This window comes from Fundulus heteroclitus, unplaced genomic scaffold (genome assembly GCF_011125445.2).
Source record: "Fundulus heteroclitus isolate FHET01 unplaced genomic scaffold, MU-UCD_Fhet_4.1 scaffold_181, whole genome shotgun sequence".
In the NCBI taxonomy this organism is placed as follows: domain Eukaryota; kingdom Metazoa; phylum Chordata; class Actinopteri; order Cyprinodontiformes; family Fundulidae; genus Fundulus; species Fundulus heteroclitus.
Genome location: NW_023396593.1, coordinates 331542 through 346455, shown reverse-complemented (window position 1 = coordinate 346455; position 14914 = coordinate 331542). Strand labels below are relative to the sequence as shown.

The 14914-nt window shown below is 41.1% G+C and overlaps 1 protein-coding gene across 1 annotated transcript; it reads left to right on the top strand.

Moving 5' to 3' along the window:
* The first annotated feature begins 1109 nt into the window (after positions 1–1109).
* On the top strand, positions 1110–14728 carry LOC105937067 (tRNA (guanine(26)-N(2))-dimethyltransferase). The gene is made up of 15 exons (XM_036129532.1): positions 1110–1627; positions 1824–2013; positions 3814–4001; positions 4251–4366; positions 5709–5821; positions 6590–6738; positions 7967–8050; positions 8647–8716; positions 8924–9058; positions 9155–9240; positions 11440–11548; positions 11644–11720; positions 11851–11970; positions 14109–14223; positions 14354–14728. Exons 1-15 carry the CDS (start codon positions 1272–1274, stop codon positions 14414–14416), a joined length of 1971 nt encoding a protein of 656 aa, XP_035985425.1. The 5' UTR covers positions 1110–1271; the 3' UTR covers positions 14417–14728.
* Positions 14729–14914: the final 186 nt, after the last annotated feature.

Here is a 14914-nt window from a genome sequence, read left to right as displayed (position 1 = left end):
AGCTTGTGTGCTAAACCGTAATAAGCTCTCCGTCACTGCCTGGTAGAAGAAGAGCTTGATCTTTTTTATTAAAACCCTTTTTACGAGTCTGGATCTTCTGAGTAAATGTATCCTCTGCTTTGGTTTGGATCGCAGATCGTCAGTATGCTTGTTCCAGGAAGACGTTCAATTCAATTCAGTTTTATTTATATAGCGCCAATTCGTAAAACATGTCATCTCAAGGTACTTTCCAAAGTCAAATTCAATCAGATTATACTTCCATCCATCCATCCTCGCTATATCCCTCATGGGGTCGCGAGGGGTGCTGGTGTCTATCTCCAGCATTTCAATTGGCGAGAGGCAGGGTACCCCCTGGACAGGTCGTCAGTCTGTCGCAGGGCAACACAGAGACAGACAGGACAAAATAACCATTCTCGCACACACTCACACCTAAGGACAATTTTAGAGACCAATTAACCTAACAGTCATGTTTTTTGACTGTGGGAGGAAGCCGGAGTACCCGGAGAGAACCCACGCATGCACAGGGAGAACATGCAAACTCCATGCAGAAGTCTTGCTGCAAGGCAACAGCACTACCCACTGTGCAGCCCCAGATTATACAGATTAGTCAAAAAGTTTCATATCTAAGGAAACCCAGTAGAACGCATCAAGTCTTGACAAGCAGCATTCACTCCTGAAGAAACGTAGAGCTACAGGGTCGTCTGCATTGTCCCTGGCTTTGCAGCAATCCCTCATAGTATGAGGCTCATACTGAGCAAGCATGAAGCAACAGTGGAAAGAAAAACTTCCCATTAACGGGAAGGAAAAACCTCCAGCAGAACCGGGCTCAGTGTGAACGGTCATCTGCCTCGACCGACTGGGGGTTAGAGAAGACAGAGCAGAGACACAACAAGAGAGACAAAAAAAGCACAGAAGCACACATTGATCTAGTAATCTGTTCTACATTAGATGGTAATAGCGGATGATCTGTCTTCCCTGGATGATGTCACAGTTAACAGAACGCCAGACCAGGTGTACCTACTATGAAGAAAAAAAAAGAGAACAAAAAGTTAAAAGCTGAAATGACAACAAGCAATGCAAATTGGAGACATGTCTGTATAAATCCCCCGGTACTCGTAGGAGCCCACCTGACAGAGGACAGTTTGACGAACGATCAGGGGAAAGTGGTCACCGGCTGCTTTATGTGACAACGTTACAGAAACAGACAGGCTGTGTTTTTCTCAACATGCTTTACCATCTCTGAGACGTCTGTGTTTTGCAGGTTGCGCTGCATGTTGGTACGGACTGCCCGGCGGCTCCCTCTCACCGTCCTCGACCCCCGCCGGCTGCGTCCGACCCTCTCGCGCTCAGCGAAACAGGTTTTTTGGAGGAGTGCCGCCAGCTGCGCTTCTGGGAGGAGGCGGGTCTCCATGGATCCCCAGGTCACCGCCACTGACCCCTCGTGCACGCCGGCTGAGTCTCCGGCGGGCGGGAACGGCTCGGCCGCAACGCGTGGCGCAGAGAGACCGTCTGCTGTGGACCTGTTACCCGGAGAGACCGTTGTCAGAGAGGGAAAGGCTGCCATCTTGTTTCCTGATGCCAACGAGGTGTTCTACAACCCCGTCCAGGAGTTTAACAGGGATCTAACGTAAGAGTGTCCTCGAACACGTAACCACCGTTTTAAACCTGCTGGATCAGTGGAACGAAACACATGGAAAGTGTTGTTTTAAAAACAGATTTGGCAAAAAAGAAAGGGTTTAATGTTGTTTTTAAGCTCTGCTTGTTTCTTCTCGTTAATGTCTTCATCCAGAAGCAATCTCTCACTTATCCCCCCCCCCCTCCAGATGTGCTGTGATCACGGAGTTTGCTCGAGAACTGATGGCCCAGCGTGGGGTGAAGGTGCTCGTCCCGGGGGAGAAAGAGAGAGTGGTGGTCTCTCTGTCGGAGGAGACGAACGAGGCCGACGTGCCGGCAGCGGAGGAAAACGGCGCAGGAGAGCCCGAAGTTACTGCGAGAGTGGGGGAAAAATGCGAGGTATGCGAGGAATTTCCAGCACACGGTAAACACGTTTCTGCCGCTGCGTTCGCAACACGGGACGACGGCGGAGCTGCTGAATTCATAGGAGCTGCTTCTTTAGTTGATGTGGGCCGTTTAAAAACTGAAGCGGTGGTCAGACAAAAAGCTGTTAAGTTGCCTCTCCGTCTGGAAGTGACGCACAACGCCTGTGACAGTGAGCGGTCTAGATTTCCACTGGGAGTGGGGGGGGGGCTTCCCTGTGCTATAAATACACACTTACTGGCTCAAATGTGAAACTTGATAATAAAGGCTTTCCATCAAGCTGCTGTGTTAATCGCCCCTACTGGTAGTTCTCACACTTTGGTGGCCCCAAGTGGTTGGAGGAGGTAATTGCACAATTTTCAACATTGTTGAACATTACAACCATTGTCCAGCACAGAGGAGATGACTAATGTTTTTTTTTTTTGCTTTAGTCTTTGTAGATTACTTCCTTTTCTTAAATTGAAAACATTCTAGACAGTGACTGAACTGCTTAAAATAAAATCTCCACGCCGTGAAAACTACCACTGAGCCGAGTGTGTTTTTTTTTTTTTTGGCCTTAATATAAATAAATCTGTCATCAGGAATTCATAACTTCACACGCTTAAAAATATTAAAAAAAGTAAAAAATAATCAACAAACAATCAATCTATTTGCCGTACCCGTTGATACACCCACACGCCTTGTTTTTTAGTTTATTAACTTTACATATGAGTCCCTCCAAGTTATACGTAAAAGGTTGAAGTATTTCAAAGACTTCATGTTGCCACGCAGTGGGAGGTTTCCAGACCTTTCGAAGAGAAACTGTATGCAAAGAAATTTCGTTCTGTACGCACTCTGTGCATACAAAATGACAAATAAAGTTGTCTAAGTCTAAGAAACAGGCCCACAGCACGACAGATCCACTACTTAATGACGGGCATGAGGTGCTCTTCCTCATATTCATCCTTTGTTTTAGATCAAACCCACCTGTGGAGTTTGTTGCTGAGAAGCTCCGTCTTATGGCTCCTGTAGAGCAGAGGTGGGGAATCCAGGTTCAGAAAGTAAAAAGAAAAGCCAGTCCAGAGATTAGTTCCAACCATCTGGCATTCCAGCTCCAAATCATAAGACAGGGACTAAAATCACCTGTTTAAGTGAAGAGGGATTGAAGGAAAACCAGGCAGGGTTTCCACTTTCCTGAAGCCGGATTCCCTACCTGTGCCGTAGAGTTTGATGAACTCCACATGTTTACATTAGTGATGCTAAGACCATAAATGCTTTTTCTTTTGCCCTCCAAAAGAAAAAGCATGTTGGTAGCATTTAAGCTAACCGTAAGGTTCCACACTTTACTACGGGTCTCTGTTAGCGAGCTTTGGAGCATATGTTAAACCAATTTTAACCAATCTGTATAATATGATTGAATTTGACTTGGAAAGTGCCTTGAGATGACATGTTTCATGAATTGACGCTTGTATAAATTAAAATTGAATTGAATAAACAGCCATGCTCATCCTGATCGCTGGAAAAAATATACGCCCTGGTTTAGCCCGGGCGCTTGCTGTGCGTTGGGCCACGTCATGTTTTACACCCCCAATCATGAATTACCAATTTAAGTTTCTAGAAACTGTTAATCAAATTAAAAAATGAAAGCTGGAATGATTAATAAAAAGGCTTTAATTATGGGTGTATTTCAATTGGATCTGTTAGGGGTTTAGGAGCTTTTGTCTTTTTGCTTATTCACGCAGCTTTTTGAGGTTCATCTGGGATAATTGTCTTGTTTCCTCAAACCGTCGGCTTCAGAAAGGTCTTCGTGTCCTGGAGGGCCTCGCAGCTTCGGGTTTGCGCTCGGTGCGTTTTGCTCTGGAGGTGCCCGGCCTGCAGAGTGTCACCGCCAACGACTTCTCCGTCAAGGCGGCGGCGCTGATCGGGCGCAACGCCCAGTACAACGGAGTCGACCACCTGCTGCAGGCCAGCTGCAGGGATGCAAGGTACCAGCCTGCTTCTTTATTCAGTAATCAGATGCTCTTATTGTCTGGAGTTCCTTTGTTACTGGTTTTATCTTGAGCTTTGAATTTCTTTACGTCATTCATTTGGTTTACATTTATTTTGGTACAAACCACCCATTTTAATTGTTTCTCTCTCAGCAGGGGTCAAAGTTTAATCTCAGAAGTAGCGATTGTGCCATTTTCTCAGCATTTTTTCTTTTGCCGTTCATCTCTTGTTTTCTGGTTACGCAGCATGTTAATGTACGAAATGCGAGGGAAGAAGGAGCGATACGACGTTATTGACCTGGATCCCTACGGAAGCCCTGCAGCGTTCCTGGATGCGGCCGTGCAGGCTGTCAGTGAAGGAGGTGAGTTGTTCTGATCGGCAATCATCCCGCTTCTGTTTCATCTCATGCATTAAAGAGGAGCTTAACGTTACTCACGGCCGTAAGTACGGCACATTAAATGAGGTCAATATTGTTTCATTTCCACAGGACCCAGTAACACCATCCATAGCATGACAATGATTTAATTTCTCTCCGATTATTGATGTTCATGATCGAGAAAACTATAAATAAAATCAGGATATTCTATTTCTACCTCATTCAATAAATTTATGAGGCAATTAGATTTTTATTTCTAGGTACATATGTAGGGACAAACCTCCTAGATTTGCTGCCAATATGTTTAAATTGCATTTTAAAACTGTTTTTCAAGATCCATCTGTTTTGATAACCATGAAATTCACATGGTTTTAACCTTCTTAGGCAGCAAACATATTTATCAAAATAGTCCTAAATTGTATTATATACTTATCAGATTGGGTGGATTTGCAAAAAACATTTTTTTTTTCCTAATTTCTTTTCACTAAGAATATATTTTAACTGCAAACTGTTGTCAAGTTTGCAGTAAAAAAACAAACATTTGATTCCAGGTTCCTGCAAGTTTCCTACTATATCAGGGTGTAAACAAAAGTCACCGGAGATATTTTACGGTTTAAAATAAAAACATCGTCCATCTTATTGTGGATTCTTCTGCCACTGGAAAATGGAAAAGTTTCCCTTTTTTTTTTTTTTTTTTTGTCCATCAGAAACTAAGCCAACAATCTAAAGGACACTTTGGAATAATTCAGGGTGTTTTGGTGAAGTCCTCCTATCAGTGGTTTAAAGTCCAGATATTCTTATTGTGTCTGTTTAATAATCCAATGATGATATTTTTCAGTCTCACCTGGCCAGTTTCAGAATTTAGCAAACACACATTAATTTTAACCCAAATAAGCAGAGTTACATCTTTTCTGTTTTTCTACATAAAACACACAACCTCTGTTTATTCATGCTTTTATTAACTAAAACAATTCGTCTTTTTTTTTCTATCCCCTTATTTTTTCTCTCCATTATTTTTTTTCTACGTTGCAGTGATTTGGTTCTATGTGACTCTGAAAGAAAGCCGTTTTTGCAGCAACAGTTTTAAAAACTGGACATGTCTGTGGAAAAGGTGTCTTTAACATCTGTCTTATGAGTCCTAGTTGACATTCTGACAAAGGTGCTTTTGTCAACATCAGCCATTTGCAATCAGTTGTTTTCATTTTTTTAACTGATATAAAAGTGTTATGATGATCAGATTTGAATAAGATTGAACCGTTTTGCATGTAATAAATCCCCGTTAAATCCGCCTGTCTTTGCTGACCGTTGTCTGCTTCCTCTCTCTCAGGTCTGCTGTGCGTTACCTGCACAGACATGGCCGTGATGGCGGGAAACAACGGAGAAACCTGCTACAGCAAATACGGCTCAGTCTCCATCAAGGCCAAATACTGTCACGAGATGGTGAGGGAAATGAAATGTGAAAACAAACGTGCATGCGCTGAGCGTGCAGACGTGTTGGTGCTTTGACTTTAAATCTCTGATCTGGATGCGTCAGTCTTACTTTATAAAAATCTATTACTGGGATTGTGGACAGGCTAAAATGTTTGCATACATTTTAAAAGTTTCGTTTTGGTTCTAATTTGACTTTTTTTAAGGCTGATCAGATGTGGAAAACATAGTGTGCAGTTTTTTTTTCCCCATTTCCATTGATCTGCTAGTGGCACATTTCGACTGGAAATCAGAATTTCTTTCATCTGGAGGGTAAAGCACCTAAGAACAAAATAAACTTAATAAATAAGATGTAACACTTTAGACAAAGTAACAGATAGAGCATAATTACTCAGTTATTTCTCAGCTCATTAAAACATCAAAGCACATAAAGTAGCAACACACATGATCACGTGTTTAGTTTTTATAACTAACATGGAATGGCGTTAAATTGTGTTTAGATGCATTTTAGTGGAAGAAAAATCAAACTACTCCCTTATTGGGATATTTATTTTTAAATACAGTGACTTAAAGTAAAAGGTGGAAGTTGTAGAGTCTTTGGTTTTGTTGTGGCTTTAGACAACCGAACAGCAGAGAAAGAGTGAACATTTTCAGATTCACTCTTTATGTAAGATAAAAAGCTGAAGACTAAAAGGATTTCCGTTCAAGTCTGATCGTGCAGATTGTTGTTTGCGCCCACGGTTTCACTGCGATAAATAAACGTTGTCGCTTCCTCTGCAGGCTCTTCGTATCATCCTGCACAGTTTGGACCAGCGGGCAGGAGTGTACCAGCGCTACATCCAGCCGCTGCTGTCCATCAGCGCCGACTTTTACATTCGGGTCTTTGTAAGAGTCTTCACAGGACAGGCTACTGTCAAAAACTCCGTTAGGTACTTTCTCTGTCTGGCTTTCTGTTTCTCTCTCTCTCACACACACACACACACTTACGCGCACGCACACACAGGCGCGTGTAAACCTTCTCTGAACAAAGGCTGGATATGCTGCATGATGAAAGATGAATGATCCTGAAACTGGGCCACTGCAGAAAGCGAATCTGGAAGCAAAGTTGGAAACAAAACTGGAGATGAGATCCGTGAACAACAGAAAACTCAAAATGATTTTAAAATGGAGCGTTGATGTGTTTAAACTTTTTATTTCCTTAAGATAAACGTTTTCTGAAGCAGATTTTAGTTGATCTTATCAGGATTTCCTAGAATCTAACCTTAGCTTAATAGGTTTGCACTTGTTTTACTTTGGCTTTTTATTATTAGCTTAAAATAAAAGTCAGGAAAACAAAGAAAATCGGTTTTTTTTCAGGTGTCATCAGACTGTTATTATAAAAGACAAAACCAGGATTTTCAAAGGGAAAAAAAGACCCCTTCCCTTGATTTGTTTTCAGTTTGCATCCTTTATCTTAGAATTGAAACATCTCAGCTTGATTTGTTTTGTCAAATTTATAGATTGGTTTGGAATCCCATTATATTTGCTTTATTTATTTATTTATTCACTTTTTTCACCAAAAGTTATTTTATTTTGTCTTTCTATATCTAAATTCTTATGGAGGACCAAGTCTTCCATATCTAAAAATAAATACAGAAATAAATAAATGCTCAATAAATAAATAAGCATGCAACTAATTGCCACCAAATTAATAAATGAAGGTAGAAATTAAATTATACAGTCAGACATAAATGTATATATCTCTTTTAATTAGCTTATTTATTTATTCACCTTTGTAATAATTACCTTATTTATTTATTGTGCATTATAATCTTCAACTTTATTTATTAATTACTTATATTTTTAAGTACCTGTAGCCAGGAAATTATGTAGAGAGAAGAAATGATAGAATAAAGACAAATGAAGACACCATGAATGACAACACAGAAACAATATAACATTAGTTTTTTTTACAGTTAATATTGTAACAAGAAACCAAGCACATTAGAAATAACGTTGCTGCTTGTAAATATATATAGCTACCATTAACACACACCTTAAGTACATTCAAACCCTGGGATTGAGTGAACTTTATCAGCGACAATGTTTAATGCAAACCAAAATGGAAATAAAACGTAAAATTGCTAAAGTCTTTTTGTCCGTGTTCCTGTGTTGCAGTAAGCAGGCCTTGGTGTACAACTGTGTCGGCTGTGGCTCCTTCCACTTGCAGAGAATGGGCAGAAGGATGAGCCACGGAAAGCAGTAAGTCTGACCCCGGTCTGATGAGCAAACTCCTGCCTAAGAGTGGAGGCCAGTAGAAGCATTTGATGTGTTTCAGGGCAGCAAGAACCAAATCACATCATTCTGTTCTTGCCGCACTGGCCTGGAAGTTCTTGCAGCTTGTTCACGATGCATAATATAGCCAGACGTTTTTTTCTTGTCTTGTCGTGTCCGAGTAACATGCAGTGGGAGAGAGCTGTGAAGACTTCTTGGGAAGTCTGCGCTTCTTGTAAAGTATGAAATGTAGCAGTCAGCAAGAATGTTGTTCTTGTTCTTGCATCCTTGATGAAAAGAACACACTTCTCTGTTCCTACTAAATATATATTGGCCTTTAAAGTTGAAATATCAGAACCAAGACATTCTTGTCACTGCCAGTCTAGAAGAGCTTTATAAATGTGTCTAAGTTTCATCCATGTTATTTTTTTACAGACATTCTGGTCGTTCTACATCCTTGATGTTAGGTTTTTCCACATAGTCTTGACAGTTTTAGACTGTTTCAATGTTTTTCTCTCACTGTTTTGTGTACTGTAATCTCATTATAGTTGTTTATGTGTTGAAGTTGAGTTCTGTGGTTTCAGCATGAAGTATTCTGCAGCCACGGGACCCCCGGTTGGACCGGATTGTGAGCACTGTGGACAGAGGCACCAGGTGGCACGCACACATCAACTCGCTGACATTTAGATGCAACACAGGGCGTCACCAAGTATCAGAGTGCTTTTAGTCCACGGTCTTTATAGAGAACTTAGATCTTTTTCATGTTTCCCGAGCAGGAACGTGCTCTGCTGGTTTGTGGTGATCAGGGTATAAACATGTTTTACTGCACATAGGCTGAAGTCTGTTGGTTGTCTCCTGCAGCTGGGTGGTCCAATCTGGGCCGAAGCCATCCACGACCTGGAGTTTGTTCAGAAGGTTCTAGCTGCCGTGTCGGGGAACCCGTCCAGATTTGGAACGTCCAAGCGCATTGAGGGCATGCTCAGCATGGTGACTGAGGTAGTCCCTCACCGGTCGGTCGCTATGATCAGGTAGGCTGGGTTGATGGCACACATGATGAATGTTTTTTTTTTTTTTTTCTGATGTTTGCTTCAGGAGCTGGAAGACGTGCCTCTTTACTACACGGTGGACAGCCTGAGCAGCACGATACACTGCAATACTCCCTCCCTGCTCCAGTTCAGGTACGCACCACCTTACATCCCGTCAAAAAAAAAAATAAGAAGAATAAAAATACAAAAGAAATCATCATCTGCCTACTCTGATTTCTTTTGTATTTTTTTTTTCCTTTTTTTTTTCTTATTTCTTTTTGATCCACTGTATGTAGGAAGATACACTTTATAAAGCTGATGCACCTTTTCCTACTCCTGACTATTGATTGACTATTAAGCCGATGTGACAAGTGAATTTCTCCAATGTGAGATCAATAAAGACTATCTTACTATCTCACTATACAGTTCCTAGGCCGTTACATTAACTTAGCAATCAGCAGAACATCTTTACAAACACCTGCAAGTAAAATGAAAAAGACGAATTGTGGTATTTTCTACCAGCGTATTAAATCTCTCTCACTAATGTTTTTTTTTTTTTTTTACACAACAAGCGCATCTGGAGCTTGTTTTTAAAGGAAAGGACGTGCAGGATTAATTATGAGCGACAGAATTTCCAAAAGACAAACCCGTACGGGCCATTTTAAGAATCGGAAGACAAATCAGGAGCAAAAACTCCACCGTCTTAAGGAGGAGATGCAAAAAGGCATGAAAAATGGAACAACGGATTCAGGTTGTGAGCTGAATCTCAGCAGAGCTGCCAGCGACACTTTGTGTCCCCCGTTAGAAAATCAGTGGTGTCTGTTTTATCATGCTGCCAATTCACAGAGGCACACACCGGTTTGAATGAGCTCAAGGTTTTCATATTAATGCAGTAAGCCAAGAGTTAAAAAAATGTAATGACATAAATGTCTAATAAATGACCTAGGACAAGTTTAGTTATATTTTGCAACAATGCATAAACTAATTCTATAAGTGAGCACCATTTAAGTTTTTTCTGGATATTTTATTTCAATTGCCTTTGTCTACATGACAAATATTTGAATATTTTTAAAATAAGCTGCTCCCCCTAGAAAACTTGTTTTTTTTTTTAGATGAAAAATATGCACACCCATCCATGTATCCAGACAGCGAACCATCAATGGTGTACGTTGATTGATTCGTCCGTCTGTCCATCACTCCATCAGCTCCCCTTATCTCTCCATTCATCAATCCATCTATAGTGCCTTGCAAAAGCATTCACCCGCTTTGCTTTTTACCTGTTTAGTTACATTTCAACCTGTAATTTAAATGTTTTTTACTAATTTTATGTGATGGATCAGCACAAAATAATTGAAAAGAAAGTGAAATGAGCTATATATATATATATATATATATATATATATATATATATATATATATATATATATATTGGACTTCTAGTCTGAAACTGAAGACGTTCCGCTTCCCATCTAGGAAGTTTTCTAAACTAAATATCTGGAGTAGCGTGAAGTGCCAAGCTTATAGACCTGCTGGCGCTGTTAGAGCTTAGAGTCGCATGTAGATTCACCTGGAACTGATCGCCCCTCACATAGGAGAGTCGTTGGGCTCATGGTTTGCCTGGTTCACAGGAGAAATGTTGCCACTCACCAGCAGATCGATAAAGCTTGGAACTCCACACGACTCCAGACATTTTGAATTGAGAAAGCTTCCTGGATGGGAAGCGAAACGTCTTCAGCTCCACATTAGAAGTCCAGTTGTTTTATTTTTAACCTTTTTTTGGATTAATTACAGGTTAGGTAATTAGTCTCTCCTTGCCCTTAGGTGTGCATGGTAGGGCTGGACGATATAGAAAAAAAGCTTATCGATAATAAAAAATGCATATTGATCGATATCGATAATTATTGAAAATATTTAAAACCATACTTTATGTGCAGCTCTGCCTGGACATTTTATGATATTGCTAAATTATTTAATTTTAATAAAGAACAAAAACACAGAATTTCAATTAAATCTTTATTTAACCAACTTTTTTAACCATAACAGAATTAAAAAAAACAAAAATAACTTAAGAGACTTGAGTTATGTTATTAAATACTGACAAAGAATAAACTATAGTAACTAGTATAAGGAAAACTGTTTCTATATCGAAGTTTTATCGACCCTATTTTTTCCTATCGTGCCACACGTCTATCGATCGATATATATTGTTATTGAATTATCGTCCAGCCCTAGTGCATGGTCGTTTGTCCTTTGTCTCTGTGTTGTCCTGTGATGGACCGGTGAAGTAATGTACCTTTATCTTCAAGGGTAACGAATGTTCGTCGTGGCCTGAATGAATTCATCTCGTTGCAGGTCTGCCCTCCTTCACGCTGGTCACAAGGTTTCTCTGTCTCACGCTTGTAAAAACGGAGTTAAGACAGACGCGCCTCCTGGAGTCATCTGGGACATCATGCGCTGCTGGGTACAGCAAAGTTTAATCACGTCTTTCCTCGCCCAACACAAGTCTTTACACAAGAATACGTGATCACATGTTCTTTGCATCCTCGTCTGTGGCAGGAGAAAACAAATCCTGTAAAGAGGGAGAAACTGTCTCAGACCAGTCCTGCGTTCAAGATCCTGTCCTCCGAACCAAGGTGAGACGACCTGCAGCATTTAATCACGTACTGGATGAGGACATGTTGGATTTTACTGTGGAGAAAGACAACAGTTTTGAATGTGTTATTGTAATATCACCTGATATATTCACGGCACGTGTGTGTTTAGGCTGGAAGCCTGCTTCACAGTAAGAGAGGATGCTAACCCTCAGTCTCGGAAACGTCATTTGACCCGGTTCCAGGAGAACCCACAGGCCTTCTGGGGCCCCAAAGCTCGGGCCAAAACAGGGTAAATCACACACACTCTCGCACATCTCATTAAGTAGAATAGCATCAACAGTTTATTTTTGTTTTGCAATTTAAAAAGTTGAAAAGCCTCTTTCCGTCAGTTTTTCTTCCACTAAACTTTCTATGAAAGTGCTTGAGTACAGCACTCTGAGCGGCCAGCCTCTTTAGCAATGACTGTCTGCTGGAAATCTGTCAAGTCAGCATGATTGTGTAGCTCATAACTTAGCATTCCTGTATTAAAAATCATTTTCTTCATTTAATATTTAAATTTTCCTGATTTTGGGACTACATTTTGGGATTTGATTATTTATAAGCCATAATCTTCAGAATTAACAGAAATAAGCACTTGAAATATATTGTGTGTAACAAATCTACATTAATCATTTTGAATTATATTACAAAAAAAAATACTTGTCAGTTATATTCTATTGTACTGAGATGACCGAATCGCTTGTCATCCTATCCATAAACCCTGTTCAATTTATTATGCCGATTGGCAAAAGGTTTTCTATAAACAAACCCAAGTTACTGACTTTGCAGCAATCCTTTTCCTTGAACCAAGCATACGGCGACAGTGAACAGCAGACTACGTTTGGTCTTCAGCTTCCCAGCAATCCCTCATACTGACTCTCACTGCACGCAGCGACAGTGATGAGGAGATATTTTCTTTAACGAGAAGAGACCTCCAGCAGAACCTGGCTTAGGGCGAGCGTTCATGAGCCGTGGCTGACCAGGGTTTGAGAAGATGGAGCACACACGGATAAAACAGAATCACGGGTCAAGGAGTACTTTCTATGTTAAAGTACAGTTAATGGCAGCAGTGGCTCCTTTATTGGCTTAATCTAGGAGACAAACGCAGCTCAACATATAAACTCTGAGCCATTTGTAAAATCAATAGGATGGAAGACTGAGCATATAGTTAATTACAGCAGTAGCTCATTGGGTCTAGACGCGGTTAAAGACTGGAAGACCATCAGGTGTGTCCTTTATAGAAGGCTTCATCTAAATACCCTTATTACTAGCTTATAGCTCCTGTTCCCTGACCTTTCACGGGGTCAACAATAAGAACAATATCATGGGTAGGAAAAGAGCTTCGGACAGCTCTGCTGAATTCAGACAGCCTTCCACTCTGACGTCATTACGTGACAGAAACGCACATGGATGATGAGAGTCAAATCCGGGCCTACAGCTTTCTGAAAATGAACTACAGTGTGCACGCTCTCTTCTCTCCAGACATTTTTGTTGATTTCTGTGAAGAGGCTATGCTGATACAGCATGTCGTGCAAAAGGATTGTGGGATACCGTAAGGCTTCTTAGCATCGATAAGGGACAGAGTGGGGTTCCTAGGCAAAACTAGCCGCAGGAGGGAGCATACAGGTTCCTTCTCCTACCTTCTTCCTTGCTGACTGCACTATTCAGACAGCACTAATCACTTAGCACTTTGGCAATGGTATTCGGACGGAGCCGAAGAAACAGGACGTTTTTGGCAGAAATGCCAGATGCAACTTTCATGTAGAGAAAAAGCAATGGAAGCATAAGGTTAATGACACTAATACTTTAGAAAATCATATTTTTGGTGAGGAAAAGTGGTCAAAATGTCCTCCAGCAGCTTAAGCCTGATGCAGCATGACTATGGAGATGGTGCAGAAAATACAAGCCACCCTAACTATAGGCTTTATCATAAAGGAAGCGTTCAAGCCTCGTCTTAAAAGTAAACAGGAAATCTGCCTCAGACTAGAACCACAGAAGAGGAGCCTGATAACTAAACATTCTGCCTCCTACTCTACCTTTAGAAAATCTCAGGACCACCAGTAAAACTTCAGGTTGATTTGTCGCCAGTATCACAGGCCAAGTGCACCTTCCACTTTTGCTGCTTTTGCTGTAACTGCAGCATTCACCTAAAGTGTGTCAGGCGCAGATAATCTCCCAAAGGTCTGAGCTCTGTGTCTCTATCCTCATGCAGGCAAATATCTGGGCATTCGGTCCGTGTTAGAACCTTTCAGTTGACCGCGAGGCACGGAGAACATGTCTAGATCACGGAACAAAACGGCGAAATGAAAGAGGCTATTGTTTCTCTCCCCTAGCCGGCCTCTCTCCTCCCTCTGAAATCCCCTACTGACCTTTCGTCCTCTCCTCCAGTGGTGGAATCACTCCAAACCTGCAGGACAAGAGGAAGAAGTACCAGAACAAAAGAAAGAACCAAATCACAGACTCTTCACAGTTGAAGAACTTTCCCTGCAAGAAGTTCAAACAGGTCAGACCCGTGGCAGACGCTCTCTCTTTGAGGGGAGTCGGCTGCGTCACTCAGTTCTGACAGAAGCCGCTCACATTCAGAAAGTACCGTATGGCTCACACGCGCACCTTCATCTTGTTTTCTTCTGCAGGGAACTTGCACGCATGGAGACGACTGCTGCTACTCCCACGACGCGGAGCAGAAGTGTGATTAGAAAATGGAATGGGTCCTAGTTATTTTTGTTTTTAATTTTGAGGATTTTTTTAGTTTTTTTTGTTTAAATGGTCTGGTGGAGTCCGGACACCATGAGGTTAGATTGTTTTGGACCTCTGAAAGTGAATGGAAAGAATCTCGTCAGTTTTATGTCAAGGATTTATTTTTAAAACATGTATTCCATTCAAACGAAGTCATTGCTTTGACTTAAAATGAAACCACAAGAACCTGCTGCGTGTGTGCAAAAGTAACAGGTCTCACGGAACTGTAAGTTACAGATGCATTTCTGCAATTATTAAATTCTGTAAATAGCTTTGTATTAATTCAGTTTCACAACTGCACAAGAACAGACCTTTATAACGACCCAGTGGGTTGTCGCCTTTTAATGAAAACTTTTTTTTCATTGAGACTTCAAAGACGAACGGGTTCTAACAGTTTAAACCGGTCACCACCGAGAGCAACATATAAAATATTAGATTACAGGAGACAAGAACCACAT